The sequence below is a fragment of the Zea mays genome, chromosome 1, assembly GCF_902167145.1.
Source record: "Zea mays cultivar B73 chromosome 1, Zm-B73-REFERENCE-NAM-5.0, whole genome shotgun sequence".
Classification (NCBI taxonomy): Eukaryota; Viridiplantae; Streptophyta; class Magnoliopsida; order Poales; family Poaceae; genus Zea; species Zea mays.
This window is the reverse complement of record NC_050096.1, coordinates 305,651,409-305,666,733: the sequence shown is the minus strand read 5'-3', so window position 1 is coordinate 305,666,733 and position 15,325 is coordinate 305,651,409. Positions and strand designations below refer to the sequence as shown.

Below are 15,325 nucleotides of genomic sequence, written 5' to 3'. Positions count from 1 at the left end.
GGGAGTTGATCCTCAAGGAAGCTCATGAGACAGACAGCTTATTCTATACACCCTAGAAGTGAGAAGATGTATCAGGATCTGAAGAAGAAATTTTGGTGGTACGGAATGAAGAAGGAAATCGCAGACCACGTGGTTATGTGTGATAGTTGTCGACGGATCAAGGCAGAGCATCAGAGACCAGCTGGGTTGTTGCAACCATTGCGAATTCCCCAGTGGAAATGGGATGAAATTGGTATGGATTTCATAGTCGGATTGCCTCGCACTCGTGCCGGCTACGATTCCATTTGGGTATTGGTGGACCGCTTAACCAAGTCAGCCCACTTCATACATGTCAAGACTAACTACAACAGTGCAGTGTTGGCGGAGTTGTACATGTCTCGGATCGTTTGTCTTCATGGTGTGCCAAAGAAGATAGTGTCAGACAGAGGAACCAAGTTCACCTCTCATTTCTAGCAATAGTTGCATAAAGCCTTGGGTACACATCTGAATTTCAGCTCAGCCTATCATCCGCAGACAGACGGTCAGACTGAAAGAACTAATCAAATCCTTGAAGATATGTTGAGAGCTTGTGCGTTGCAAGATCAGTCCGAATGGGACAAGAGATTACCTTATGCAGAATTCTCCTATAACAACAGTTACCAGGCCAGCTTAAAGATGTCACCATTTTAGGCGCTTTATGGAAGGAGTTGCAGGACCCCGTTGCAATGGGATCAGCCTGGAGAAAAGCACGTGTTTGGGCCAGACATTTTGCTTGAAGCTGAAGAGAACATTAAAATGGTTCGAGAGAACCTGAGGATAGCGCAATCAAGGCAGCGAAGTTATGCAGACACAAGAAGAGAGCTGAGTTTCGAAGTTGGAGATTTTGTCTATTTGAAAGTATCGCCTATCAGAGGATTCAGAAGATTCGGAGTAAAAGGCAAGCTAGCACCCCGCTATATTGGTCCATATCAGATTCTCGCAAGGCGTGGAGAAGTGGCCTAGCAGCTCAGCCTGCCAGAAAATTTGTCTGTCGTGCATGATGTCTTTCATGTGTCTCAGTTGAAGAAGTGTCTGCATGTGCCAGAAGAGCAGTTGCCAGTGGAGGGTCTCGAAGTCCAAGAAGACTTGACCTATATTGAGAAGCCAACGCAAATTATTGAGACTACAGACAGAGTCACCCGGAGGAAAACTATCAGAATGTGCAAAGTCAGATGGGGTCATCACTCCGAAGAAGAAGCAACTTGGGAGCGTGAAGATGATCTGATGGCTAAATATCCTGAGCTCTTTGCTAGCCAACCCTGAATCTCGAGGGCGAGATTCTTTTAAGGGGGATAGGTTTATAACGCCCCGAATTTGAGAGTTAAATTTTTCTTTCTCCAACACTCGCCAAATTCGAGCGTTACCCTTTCATCTCTCTTCTTCTCGCTATGCCTTGTTCTTTTTCAAAGTTATAGCGAGATTTAGCTCAACATCTCGTGTAAGTAAAACCCTAGGGTTAAATCTTTTTGGTTGTTGCACCATGCCGGACCATGCATTCTTTGTTTGTTGAGTGAATTGGTGAAAGCATGCTTTTAGAAAATAGATTAAAAATGGGGAAAACCCTTTCCTTTTCCCTCCTCTTTCTTTCCCCCCCGGGCAGCCCATATAGCGCGTCCCCCCTTCTCCCGTGGCCCCCTTGCGCCTCCCCCCTCTCCTGGGCCGGCTGGCCGGCTAGCGGCCCAGCTCGACGTCATGGCACGGCCCAGCCGAGTTGCCCCCCGCCCCGCGCGCGGCCCACCCCTTCCTGGGCCGGCCTCGCGGCGCGGCCCAGCCGCCCCAGCGCCCGCCCCTCCTCGCGTTCCCCGCGCGCGGCGCGCAGGCGGTTACAGCAGCCGCCGCCGCCCCTGGTGGGCCCCACCTGTAAGCCCCAACCGTCCCTTTCATTCTACCCCCGACGCACGTTCCTTTCCCCTCCCTCCTCCACCTCGCCCACGTCGATCGGAGCCACCCTCAACGTCGTCCGCCTGCACCGCCTTCGCTCCTCCCACGGTGAGCCCCGACTCCTCTTCTTCCTCCCTTCCTCGCCCCTTTCTTCCCCCGGCTCGGTGGCCCCCTCCCCGTGGCGTGCCCGACCCCCCTCCGAGGCCATGGCGCGGCCCCGACGAAGGGCGCAGCATGGTGCGTTGCGTGGCGCGATCTTGGCGCCCCGGCCCGGCACGACGCGTGCGTCCCCGACCTAGCGCGGCCTACGACCATGGCACGGCTCCGGCGCGGTGCGCGGCGCGCCCTCCCCCACCCCGAGCCCCTCTCCCTCCCTCGCGCTCGGCCCTCGGCGTGGCGAGCGCGACGCCTCGGCGCGGCCCGCCATGCACGCGTGCCCCCAGCGTGGTCCGCCGAGTCCGCGGCATGGCGCGGCCGTGGCGCTCGGGCCCCGCCCCGGCACGGTGGCCCTCCCCACGCGGCGGCCCCCTGCTGCCCCGGCGCGGCCCCCGATGCCTGCGCGTGGCGTGCCCGACGCAGCCTGCCCGCGGCGGGCGCGCGACGTGCTCGACGCAGCCTGCCCGCGACGGGCGCGCGACTCGTTCGTGGCGCGAACGACTCGTTCGCTGCGCGCGCAGCGTGGCCAGCTCGCGGTGTCCCTGGCCCCGGTCAGTGCGGCCTTGCACGCGCTAGAGCTCGCGCGGTGTATGCGGCTAGCTCGACTGGCGTTGTTCCTGTTATGAATATTATTATCGACTTCACGTAATTTATGTATTGCGAATAGAACGTCGATGAATAACGTAAATGATTTAGTTCTTTTATATATAGTAAGAATGCCACTAGTACGTTCACAACATTAACCTGACCTGCTCTAACGTGTGCTTTCACAAGTAATGTAATTACTTGCTCATTCAATAAGTAGTTTAATAAAGACTAGTTTATGTGTAGTTAGGTCATCTCTCGTGTTTTAACTTGATAAGATATGACTGTGTTGTCAAGCTGGAAGTTCTTTTACGTAACACGTGTGGTCTCACGCGTCGTCGCGTGCCATTCCGCTAACACTAGTTTTGCGTGATCGTAAGCGCGAACTCTATGTCATGTGCATGTTTAACTGATTTGTTTCCTTATATGGTGTACTCTTCCTTTGCTGATTTAAGATGTGAATGCATGTTTGCACACGCATAGAGAACAGTCTGATCACGGAGTCCGAAGAACTCGCAGGAGAAGACCCTGAGCAACAGCTGGTTGGTGGAGGCAAGTGTCTCTTGACCCACTTATGTCCTATACATTCCTTAATTCACTTTCCGCATTTACACAGTTTATACCTAAGGATTGACTAGCTTTTGTTATCCATATCCTTGCTTACCTATTTGGGTTGGATTATTCTGGTTTAGCTTCATGCTAGTGCTTCACATTAATCAATGAACATGATGAGATTTATCGATGATATGTTGTTTCCCTTCTTTATTATGATGATATACTCGTGGCATTAAGGGGACTCGAGCAGTTTCTCGAGTGCCTCTCCGTAAGGACCTGTTCGTTGGATGACCGCCCGGGAAAACAGTGCAACCATGAGGGTGGAATGGGACGCCCTTAGCTGAATAATTAGAGGAACCAGGGTGTAGTACGCTTCGCCGTCGTGCCGTTAATGGGGCTCGGTGTATGCGGCTCGCTCTGCCAAGGTTGGTTCGCCCCTTGGGGAGGAGTGCGGTGCATTTAGGAAACCTAACAGGCGGCTACAGCCCCGGGGAATCTTTGTAAAGACTACGTAGTGATACCCTGCTGGGTCACCTTGGTAGTGATCAATAGAGAGTCATGATCTTCGGGCAGAAAGGGAATCACGACTTGTGGGTAAAGTGCGCAACCTCTGCAGAGTGTTATGAAAACTGATATATCAGCCGTGCTCGCGGTTATGAGCGGCCAAGGGAGCTCCATTGATTAGTGATACTTGATCAAAGATGTTTGGATTACAGGTGGCGATGAGAATGGTGGTTTTGGTATTGACTATGGTAATGGTAAGTGGTATTCTTTCCGTTCGGAAAGGGTACTTTTGGGTTAACAACTTGGGTTAATACCAAAATCTGACTCTCTCTACTAGTAATAATAATCTGACCAACTAAAAGTAACCGCTTGACTTACCCCCACATAAAGCTAGTCCACTACGACAGCCAAACATGATATTTGCTGAGTATGTTGATGTGTACTCACCCTTGCTCTACACACCAAACCCCCCCTTCCCCAGGTTGTCCGCGTTGCAACCACTGCTCAGGAGAAGATGAAGCTGTGGAGGAAGACTTCCAGTAGTGCCAAGATTACGACGAGTTTTAGGCGTGGGTTAGCAGCAACCCCCAGTCGGCTGCCTATGAAGGCCACGTGTATCTATGTTTCGTTTTCGCACTTTGATTATTGTTAAAGATTATGTGGATGTCTCAGGCATATGATGTAATCGACTATTATTACCCTTTTATGTTATTATTTGAGCACTGTGTGATGATGTCCAGTTATGTAACTGCTGTGTACGTGAATTGCTGATCTAGGCACGTACATGGTTCGCATTCGGTTTGCCTTCTAAAACCGGGTGTGACAGAATAGCAGTCGAAGTGGTCTCCTGCTGAATTCGCAGGAGAGTTGGTGGCATTTGATGCGCTCCTTTTAGGACAGTTGGTCGATGTTGAGCTCGGCCAAGGCAGAGTTTTCTCTTGAGGTCGAGGCCTTGACCAGACGTCGTATGTCCCGCTTGGAGTTATTGAAACAGTAACCAGAGTTGGGGAATAGTGCCTAGTATTCGTGCTCGTGCATCGTTGTGGGCGGTGAAAGTAGATGCGACTTTGGCGTCTTCAACAGGTAGGTGTTCATACAGTGGGCATTAAATGCGCACGTCCTGAGGTTCTGAGAATTTGGCTGAGGGCGGGCTGGCCCTGGACTTCGCCCGAGATGCCCTCGGGTGAGGCAGAAATGCGTTTTTTGTCCAAGGGTGTCCTCGGGTGAGTCACAGATCCATGTATGTGTAGCGTTCGCTCGATGTTGGGCTCGGGCGAAGCGTAGTTGTGCGATCGACACGCGGAGCCTTAGACGAATCGTGATTTTGGTCTTGCTTGTCCTTGGATGTCAGGGAGCGCGTCTTGCTCTATGGTTCCTTGGTACTCAGGTGTCTTACTTCGTTTGGGGATATAATCGGATACCCTAATTATGATACCTGATAATAATAATAATAATAATGTATATTATGATACTATAAATATTGTATTTTTGAAATAATGTGCATTAATTGAGTCCATGGTTGTTTACAAGAAATAGTTGTCAAGTTTGTGAAGACAATCTAGTTCAAGCACAAGGTTATAATATAAATAAAATTGAATTTGAATCATAGTTGGAAGCATTCACAAGATAAGTTAAGATACAATAATTTAAATCATTTCAGAGACGAGCATCTTTTTTATCTTTCTCGCCATAAGAGCTAATTTCATATCATTACTTTCCTCATCACTTGAGCTATCCAGGTCTTTCTTAGTTTTGTCTTTGTCCTTATTTTCATGATTGGTCTTAAGAGCTAAGTCTTTCTTCTTGTTAAAGGAGAGGCCATCTTATATAGTGATGTGTATGTACATCTAGTGAACATAGATCTTTCTCAATATTTAAGTTGATGTGGCGGTAGTAAAATTAACTTAATGAAGCACATAAGCCCATACTTCTCAATTGAGAGGACTCTTAAAATTTTCCTCACAACATCGATTTGGAACAATTGAGTGAGTCCCAGCCTAATAAATTGCTCTATAGGAACATTAAAGCGAGACTACATGAAATTAGCACTTCTATGAGAAAGTGTCCCAAAAGAAATTTGTCTTTCATAACAAGATGATAGTGTTCCTCATGCTCACTCTTTGTTTTCTCATGGAGTGCACAAATATCTGACCATAATGCATGGACGTTATTATGGTTCTGCACACGATTAGAGAGTAAAAATATCCTTGCAAAGACCCCCTAAAGAGGGTGGGCCTTTGTATTCCACTTCTTATAATGTACTTCGATATCAACTAAGTTGGTAGGATTTTTAGATTTTCGAAGTACTTGTGTGGTGGGTCTAAAAACATCAATGACCCCTAAATATGCCTCTATACAATCTTTTCAATAAGGAAAATCATCTCTATTGAACACATGAGGGGGTCCATCCCCACCAGATATTTTTCTCGACGTGATGAACCAATAAGCACGAGGCTCGGGTAATAAATTGAAAGAATCAAGATGTCCAAGAGATGGGTGGATTGGGTTAATCTAAAATGGAGCACAACAATTCAGATAGCACTTCACCCCTTCTGCTTATGAGTGTTATCTATTCTATCACAAAATTTTCTACACCCTAAATTTCAACCATATTCAACCATGATAATTCTAGTAATGTAAAAACAAGAATTGGATTGCACAAAAATAAATTCTCAAAGTAGAGGTGGTTAGAAACATAGCGATGTTTTCTTGAGGTATCGAAGATTCAACACTCCTTTCCAGTCCTTGTTGAAGCATCCGTGCAAGGTGTAGCTCTTTCTTAACCCACACAAGCATCAAGTGCTCTCTATAAGTAGATTCTTCGTCACTCTGACACTATGAATCCCCACAACCATTTACACCATTAGTTAGGCCTGAGGCAACCAATAATCTTTGTCGGACGATTATCAAACTTCTAATCGGCACCAAGCTGTTTAGGTGATTGAGAAAGAGAGACAGGTGATTAAGAAAGACGCGATTGACACTACACTGGGACGACTACATCAACGAATGTTATATCAATTAGCTTTGACTCTGGTGTCGTTGAGTATGCTGCAACATATCCTTTATTTTCTGTGATTAAAATCATGATGATAAGCGTCATGTTCGTGTTTATTGCACTAAGACCACATATGCACATGTATGGGACTATCTTTTAGATTAAATTAGTACTAAAATTGTTCATTTTCAATCACATATTCCACGTATTTACACTTCAGAGTATCTGTTGTGGTGCTTCATAGATTTAGGGTGTTTGAATACACTAGAACTAATGTTTATCTGCTAAAATTAGCCAAAACATCAACTAATAGTTTAACTATTAGCTACTTTTAGCAAATTAACTAATTGTTACCTAGTTAATTCTATTACGGGGCGTCTGGGTCCATTCATTTTAAAGGATTTGAAATTTACTAAATGAAGTAACCTATTTAGTTTATAATTTAACATTCCACCACTTTCCAAAGTTCAGATATAATCATATCTTAAATTTATGGGGTAGAGGATTGGAAATAGTTTTTTTATCAATATAATTTATTTTTACTCTACAACTTATAGGACGTTCTTCGGCTCACTCCTCTATGATAATAATGTAGCACATGAATATTTTTGACATCTTACTAATAATAGTATAAAAATATATTTTATATAAAATTGAATTAGCTTAATTGATACGTGCCTAGATTACTATTATTAGAATGAAATTCAATTTCAAGAATCCAAAACGGAGCGTTAGCAAATTTTTAGCCAACTAACTATTAACTCTAACGCATTTAAACACCCTTGGGGGCTGTTCGTTTTTTACGGAAGAAAGACATGGAACAATTTCTAGCTGATTTGCTTCTCTAATTTATATAAATTTTGATCATCTCGAACTATTCCAGGTCTATTCTTGGACAACCAACACACCCTTAGTGGATCTGGAAGATAGACACATATTTCTAGCGGGGCTCTAAAGTTCATGGAGCTAGGGTTCTAGGTGAAAAAGATCAGGAGCAAGAGTTGTTTTTTAGGATGTGATGCTGGATGGAGCTCTACCAAATACCCCCTAGGGCGTGTCCAACCCACAAAGAGAAGCTCATCTACACGAGCCTCAAATCTGATATACAGACAACTAAAAAAGACATCGTACAGACCACAACCAGAGGTCGTCTGCAAACTGTTTAATATTTTACACGTAGCCAACACCAATCACGAATACTCTTTAATTTTGTGTCACTGACTCACTGTGTTGTGATAATAGATTAAAATTATGCTCAACTCACACTAATTAACCAATAAAACGAGGACCAAATTTGTTTTAGACTAAAAGAAAAATAAACTAACACCTACGTGAACAACCAATGAGCAAACAACATCTTCTATGCATTACCAAGGGCTCAAGGCATGGGAGTAATCCAACGACGTGTGTAGGCTTTTAGCTAAAGGTTGATGTTCCTACTTAACTGAACGAACCATTCAGAAATCTGTTTCACTTCCACAACAAAAGGAACATACCATTCATAAATCTGTTTCACTTCCACAACAAAATGACCTGATACTTGTCTACTCTGCGTGGCACTATTTTCCCAATTGGCAGAGGAAGGACACTGACCAATGCACCAATGGCAGCAGATCATTTTTTTCATGACAATAACAACCAGCAAATTTAAAACTTGTACATAGGATGGACTAGAAAACTTCATTTACATAACACAGACCAAATACTTTCAGAAAGCTGAACTGAACAGATTGTAGTTACAGTAGACCAACAGAACAAAAAAGTGACCTTCTCTTGCTTCCCTGAAACACAGAACAAGGCCAATATGCTACTAGAGCAGATCCCAGGAGTTTTGAAATCATAAGTCGTGGTTCAAAGCTAGAAAAACAACAAGCATAGATCCATAAATATAGGGAAGGAGCAGCTCCTCCGTGCACTTCATTGCCATACTCATTCACCAGCAGATCAGAGTGGGCGTGAGGCAACAATGCCTTCAAGCACATGTGGCAGTCCTCCAATCTTGCCCCATGACCTGGTGGCGGCTGATTCAGTCCCTAAATGGCATTTACGTTCATGAAAACAGGAGGCTGTGGTGGCACCTGCGATAGTGGGTGCCGGATGCCGGTACCTAGCTACCTCCGGATGCGGCTGTGTACTCTGCATATGGATGTGGATTCAACTGGGGAGGCCTCCCTTCAGCAGCAATCAATCTCGTGTGGCTTAATCTGAATAGGAGCAGGGCCACCGCTGCCGCCACACGCCTGGGCTCCAACGCCACCATCGCGCACGTGTGCTCCAATGCCTCCATCATGCTCGACATTTGGTGTCGGGAAAGAATGACGATCGAGAAAAGAGATGTGTGGGTGGTCAATTGGAGGCGACGATGTTGTACAACACATCCTCCTTCGGCAACCGAGTTTAGGAGCACGAGCCGGCCTTGTCACCATTTGTGGACATGATAGGGACACATTTATATATGCATCTCTAATATATTTGACACCCCCATCGACGCTAAAATTGTTGCTACCACACCCCCTTCAATATCTCGCTGTATCTGCATCCAGTTGTGGTAGGCCAAGGAGAGAACAATGCTCACTTCATCTGACAAGACAAACCTTGGATAAACAGTTTCCTTTCAAGGCCCGGGAGCTTCATTAATCATTATGTCCTAGCAGGATTACCATAATTTTTCAAGCTATAGGTGCTGACAAGGCACACTGCTCGCTGCTCTCTACAAACAAGATGCTCAACATTATTGCAATTCTGCAAGGGGAAATAATAATTGAAGAATTGAGTTTCTTGCTGAGCCCTTCGATATCCAAAAAGAAGTTCTGCTGGTTTCTTCCACAATATCAACAATGAGCACCGAACATGACCCACAGGTCCAGCATCGTTATCATCACTATTGTTGGTAAATGGATGCTGCAGCATTGGTCGCATCTCTTTTACACTTGACAAGCAAGCCCAGGCAATGAGGCAACCAAGGTCACCAGGCAGTCGATTCGCGTGGATCGGACAAGAGGGTCAGTTCCCAGAGTCCCACGCATGATGAACCCTTCATCTGAGGAGCAATTGTGTCAATCAGCATCTCATATATTTCAGCACATTGTGGATGCTCTTGATCCCTTGAGTAGAACACATGATTCCTCATGTTCACCTCAATCTGACTAAAACCAGGAGTCCTCTTTGCCTTACTGCCCCTCATGACCTTCCACACATTTGCTGTTTCATCCCACATTCCATGCGATGCAAATACATTGGCCAGGAGCCTGTAGCCTCCGGTACCAGAGGGGTCAAATCTGACAAGATCCTCACCCACTTCTCTTGCTACCTCTACCTCATTATGCACCACACAGGCTCCCAGGAGCGTCGCAAGAATGGCCTCATCGCGCATACCCTGCTGCATACCATCGACAAGTTCCTTGGCTTCCCTTACATACCCTGCTCGACCTAGAAGGTCCACAAGACAAGAATAGTGCTCAATGGTTGGTTCCAATCCATAAACATGGTAGATGGATTTAAACATCTTGCGACCTTTCCCAACCAACCCCACATGCCTACAAGCAGACAGCACAGCAGTGAAGGTAGTCGAACTTGGTTTATACCCATGTCTCAGCATCTGAGCAAACCCCAGTAAGGCATGGTAACCACAGCCATGGTCTGCAAAAGCTTGCACTATCGACGTCCATGTTATGGCATCCTTCTGTTCCAACCTTTTGAAGGCAAACCAGGCAGACATCAGATCTCCACTTCTTGAATACATTGTGAGCAGAGCATTTCCTAAGGAAGTTTCTGACAGGAATCCAAGTGCAATGACCAACCCGTGAATTTGCTTAACTTCGACTGTGCTCTCAGATATAACCAGGATACTAATTAATGTTCTAATGTTAGGAGACACTGCTGAATGGCGCATAAGTAGAAACATGTTTAAGGCTTCATGCTTACGCTCATTCTTCGAATATGCCTCAATGATGGTACTCCAGGTCACCAGGTCTTTTGCAAGCATTGAATCAAATAATCTCTGCGCCTCATTCAGCTGGCCATTGTTGGCATAAACGGTGATAATGGCATTCCATGCCGCAGTGTCCTTCGCTGGCATCCGATCAAAGAACTCTCTTGCCCTGCAAGCAAGTCCATTATTTGCCAAGCCAGCGACCATTGTAGTCCAAGAAACCACATTCTTGTGTCTGTGTGGCATCCTCTCAAACAACTGAACTGCTTCAGCCACTTTCCCAATGCTGAGAAAACCAGAAATCATGGCATTCCAGGAATACGAGTTCCTCTCAGGCATCATATCAAACAATTCCCACGCCTGCTGAATCTGCCCACAGTCAACGTAGGCCTTAACCATGGCCGTCCAAGCGACCACATTCCTCTGAGGCATCCGATCAAACATCTCCCTCGCCTCCCTGAGCATCCCATTGCGCGCGTACCCCTGCACCACCGTCGTCCACGAATAGTCATTCCGTTCAGGCATGACGTCAAACAGCTCCCGCGCCTCCTGAACGCGGCCGGCGCGGAAGTACCCGGAAACCATAGAGGTCCAAGTGACGACGTTCTTCACCGGCATCGCGTCGAACAGCTCGCGCGCGCGATCGACGCGGCCGGCCTTGGCGTACCCGTCGAGCATGGCGGTATCCAGATACAGCCCCCGGGCAGCCGCGGGCGCCGCGCCGAAGAGCGCCTCCGCGCGCGTCAGGTCGCGCTCCCTGAGTCGGCTGGCGACCATGGCGGCGTAGGCGTCAGCGCCAGGCGTCTCGTCGTCATCGAGCACGGCACGAGCGGCCGCGGCGCCGTGCTGCGGCCTGGGGTCGTGGCCGGTCGTCGAGCACACGTCGTCTTGGGCGTCGCGCTGCCACGGCGGGGTAGAGGGCTCCGCGACGGTACCGTGGCAGCGGAGAGCAGCGTTGCCGGTGGCGTCGCGCCTCCGCCGCGCGAGGCCGAGGGTGAGGGTGTCGTCGTTGCTGGTGTAGCGGGTGTCTCCACGGGCTCGTCGCCGCGGAAGCGGACGGTACCTGGAGACGGTGCTTTGGCGGCGGAGCTGCGAGCACCGGACGAGGAGAGGGATGACACGCCGGCGCCGGCGAAGCATTGGGAGGGAGGAGGATGTCGCCGACGGGCGCGGAGTTCTGCGGCCGGGTACAGGGTCCAATCTTGGACGATTCTGAGCCGTCCGATTGATTATGTGAGGCACACAATGGCGTGAAGCATTTTACGGATAAGCACCTAGAAATTAGTATTCCCTTCATACACGCCCTCTCCCAATTGGATTGGATTCGTTCTGGTGGTGGACTGCTGGTGGTAACGTCGCAAAATTTTGAATTTTTTTCCTGAACTGCAACTCGAAACACAGATTGGATTGGACGGTGAAATGGAAATTTCATCCTTATTCATTACGAAAACCTCCACCTGATGAACGAGGAGTCCGATAAATAAATATGGTACCGTGATCACGCAAAGCAAAATCCGATACATACACACCCAATGCAAATACTCAACAGTGAAGTGATGAAGGAACCTGCGTTGTCTCGACCAGGAGAGAAATCAACAAAGCATTAATGGCGGCGACGGCAGCAGCAGTAGCAGAGGCAAGCGACGTGGCCGCAGCGGCGACAAGAGCAGACGAGCAAGACGGGCCGGCCGGCGGCGTGGGACGTCTATACGAAGGCGTGCTTCTCCAGCAGCTTGAGGACGTCATCCTGGTTGTTGAGCTTGGCCACGTCGATGGGCGTCTTCCCGTCCAGGTTCTGCAGCGTCCTGCAGCAACAGGCAGATCGGCGGAGCTAGCTTAGCTAAGCTTTTTTATTTCAGGTGAGCCGCCCGCCAGCCGGCAGATCGGCGGGGCAAATACAGTAGACGGCTGGTGGCTTACACGGCGGCGCCGCTCTCGAGCAGGAGCGCGACGCAGTCCTTGCGGCCGTATCCGGCGGCGTAGTGCAGCGCGGTGTTCTTGTTCTTGTCGACGGCGTCCACCGCGGCGCCGGCCTCCAGGAGCGCCTGCGCGCACTGGAGCTCGCCGTAGCCGCACGCGAAGTGGAGGCCACGCCGCCCTTCCGAGTCCTCCTCGTCCTTGTCCGCGCCGTCCTCCAGCGCTTTCTTGAGGCCCTGCGTGCAGCTCCGGCGACCAGCAGGGGGTGTAGTTAGTCAGCACTCAGCAGTCAGCACCATGCATGTCGTGACCGTGCGTGCGTGCGTGCGTGACTGCGTGGCAGCGGCACAGACCTCGACGTCGCCAACGCTGGCGGTGTGGTGGACGATGGACTCGTCCTCGTACTCGCCTTCCTCCCCGGCGTCGTCCTCCGCCTCGGCGTGCTCTGCGCCGCCGGCCTCGCCGGACGGGCCGACGCCGACGCCCATCGCGCGGCCGAACTTCTGCAGAGCCTCAGGGTCGTTCCAGTACCTGAACCAAATTGAACACGCATCCCATCATTTGTTCATGGTATGGGACTTCTTCCTTCCCTTGCTGGAGCATCTACCGCTTGTACAAGGAAGAAAGGAATCCAAATCCAGCCAGCAGCTCACTCACTTCATCATGGCGGCGGGGCCGCCGGACTCGATCTCGTCGAGGATGGGCTTGAGCGTGGGGTCCTCCTTCATGCGCGCGACGCGGGCCTCCAGCTGCTCCTTGTGCGCCGGGTTGGTGAGGCCCCCCAGCATGGCGGACATGGCAGGGTCCTGCATCAGCGCGCTGCCTAGCCGCTCCGCCATGGCCACGAACTGCGGGTTCTGCATCAGCTGCTGCATCGTCGCCACGTACTTCTGCGGGTCCAGCTGCTGCTGCTGCTGCCGCGCCTGCTGCTGCTGTTGCTGCCGCGGGGACACCACCGTCTTCTGCAGCTGCTCCGCCATCTCCGTGAACGCCGGGTCCTTGGCGATCTGCTCTGCCATCTCCTTGATGCTAGGGTCCTGCCGCCGCACACAACTTAACATTATTTGTCAACCAAGAAAGACGTCGACCTCTTTCAGCCGTGGTAAGATCAAACTCGGCTAAATGTTGCAAATTTTGATTTTTTTTTTAAAGTCAAGTTTGTCATATGTATAGTTGCTGGCTTGCTGCTACCACTAAAAGTTTCATCTGGGACGTCTCGAGTTTTGCAAAAGCATCCGATGAGCAAATAACGGAGGAAGGCGACTCAGCAGCGTACATTGAGAAGGTTCATCATGGTGGAGAAGTCGAAGGGGTTGGGCGGAGCCCCGCCGGGCGCCGATGGTCCTGCCCTGCGCGCCGCCCCAGCCGGCTGAGGTTGCTGCTCCGCCGCCGGCGTAGGCTCCTCTGTCGCGACATCGGCAGCAGCAGCAACAACAACAGCGGTCTTCTCTTCTGCACAATATAATAACAATCACCGCCACTAGTTCGTCTTGAGCTGCTCGATTACTTCATTTCGCGGTTGCAAATCGCGCACGCGCCGATAACAGGACAGAAATGAAGAGAAGAGAAAGGATGGCATGGAGAGGAATGAAACCAGATCGCTGACCTTGCGCAGCCATGTCGGCAGCGGTGGGGAAGAAGGAGGAGGAGGAGGAGGCGCTGGCGATGAGGAGCGAGCGAGGATGACGATAAGGTGGGTGGCTCTGGCTGCAGCTGTGGAGAGGAGAGGAGAGGAGAGGAGAGGAAAGGAGAGGAGCTGAAGGCTGAAGCTGAGGAGGGAAAGCGACCGACCAGAGACGCCCACGCCGTGATTTGTCTTGTATAGCGTTTGAGTGATTGCCATTTGTACACTTGGATGATGGGTGCTGCAAGGAGCATCTCCTTTCACAATTCACAGAGAACCAGAGAGAGAGAGAGAGAGCGAGAGAGAGAGAGAGAGAGAGAGAGAGAGAGAGAGAGAGAGAGAGAGAGAGAGAGAGAGAGGGGTTTTCCAGGATCTCCATTGCAATTGCAAGTCTTCAGTGTTTTTCTTTTCATTTTTCAGATGGGAAATGTGAAATTCTTTTCCAGGATGTTTTTACAGGTGAAAAAAGAAATCAGGCTTTCAGGATTTCTTGATGCAAATCTTGCTCTTTTAAGTTTTCAATGAAACGAAAACTTTTTTTTTGTTTAGTCACATGGCAAAGCATGAAGTATAAAACGAAAACTGAGAAGCTTCTAGCAAATTTCTTCTCCTAGACCACGCTGGCGTGTGGCGTGGGCCAAAGAGGTGCCAAGCTTGCATGGCATGCAATGGAAGGCCCACCAAAGCACGGGGGGAATCCAGGACACGGATTTGGGATAGCAAATGTGCGGATGCAATACCTTCCCTCGCCTCCTCGTGCGACCAAAAAAAAAAATACGCTGCGCTTATGCTGTTTTTTATTTTATTTTTAGCCTCTCACCACGGCGCTGTAGATTATTGGTAACTTCTTGTCCTAATGATAAAACGCTAAAATAATGTACAAACTGCTATTCACATCCACTTAGGCAACAAAACACTATACTCAAGTAAAAATGGAAACCATGCAATCGTATACTCATTTAGAGTGGGATGCTACATATAAAGTGTAATCTTTATGGACAGATAAATAGAGAGTCAAATAGAGAGTAAAAAATGGAGAGTTTCTTGGAGATGTTCTTACAAACTCTAGCTACTATATATATACGAGAACATAAAGATTGTACCTTCTATGTTGACTCAGAGACGACTAGTGTTGGGGGCTTTTATCTTCTGAAGG

At 48.9% G+C, this 15,325-nt stretch overlaps 2 protein-coding genes across 2 annotated transcripts; both read right to left on the bottom strand.

Moving 5' to 3' along the window:
* Positions 1-8,182: 8,182 nt before the first annotated feature.
* LOC100501159 (uncharacterized) lies at positions 8,183-11,838 on the bottom strand. The gene has a single exon (NM_001195955.2). The coding sequence runs from the start codon at positions 11,766-11,768 to the stop codon at positions 9,663-9,665; it is 2,106 nt and encodes a 701-aa protein (NP_001182884.2). The 5' UTR covers positions 11,769-11,838; the 3' UTR covers positions 8,183-9,662.
* Positions 11,839-11,978: 140 nt separating this feature from the next.
* On the bottom strand, positions 11,979-14,347 carry LOC100272888 (uncharacterized). The gene is made up of 6 exons (NM_001147341.2): positions 14,152-14,347; positions 13,822-13,997; positions 13,203-13,582; positions 12,899-13,076; positions 12,549-12,781; positions 11,979-12,433 (listed from the first exon to the last, which is right to left on the bottom strand). The coding sequence occupies exons 1-6, from the start codon at positions 14,162-14,164 to the stop codon at positions 12,334-12,336; spliced, it is 1,080 nt and encodes a 359-aa protein (NP_001140813.1). The 5' UTR covers positions 14,165-14,347; the 3' UTR covers positions 11,979-12,333.
* Between the last annotated feature and the right edge of the window lie 978 nt (positions 14,348-15,325).

Coding starts and splice junctions, on each gene's coding strand:
- LOC100501159 (NM_001195955.2), bottom strand. CDS start 11,768: ATGCTTCGCCGGCGCCGGCGTGTCATCCCTCTCCTCGTCCGGTGCTCG.
- LOC100272888 (NM_001147341.2), bottom strand. Junction 13,583..13,821: donor CCATGATGAACCTTCTCAAT/GTACGCTGCTGA, acceptor GTGCGGCGGCAG/GACCCTAGCATCAAGGAGAT. Junction 13,077..13,202: donor GGCCCCGCCGCCATGATGAA/GTGAGTGAGCTG, acceptor AATTTGGTTCAG/GTACTGGAACGACCCTGAGG.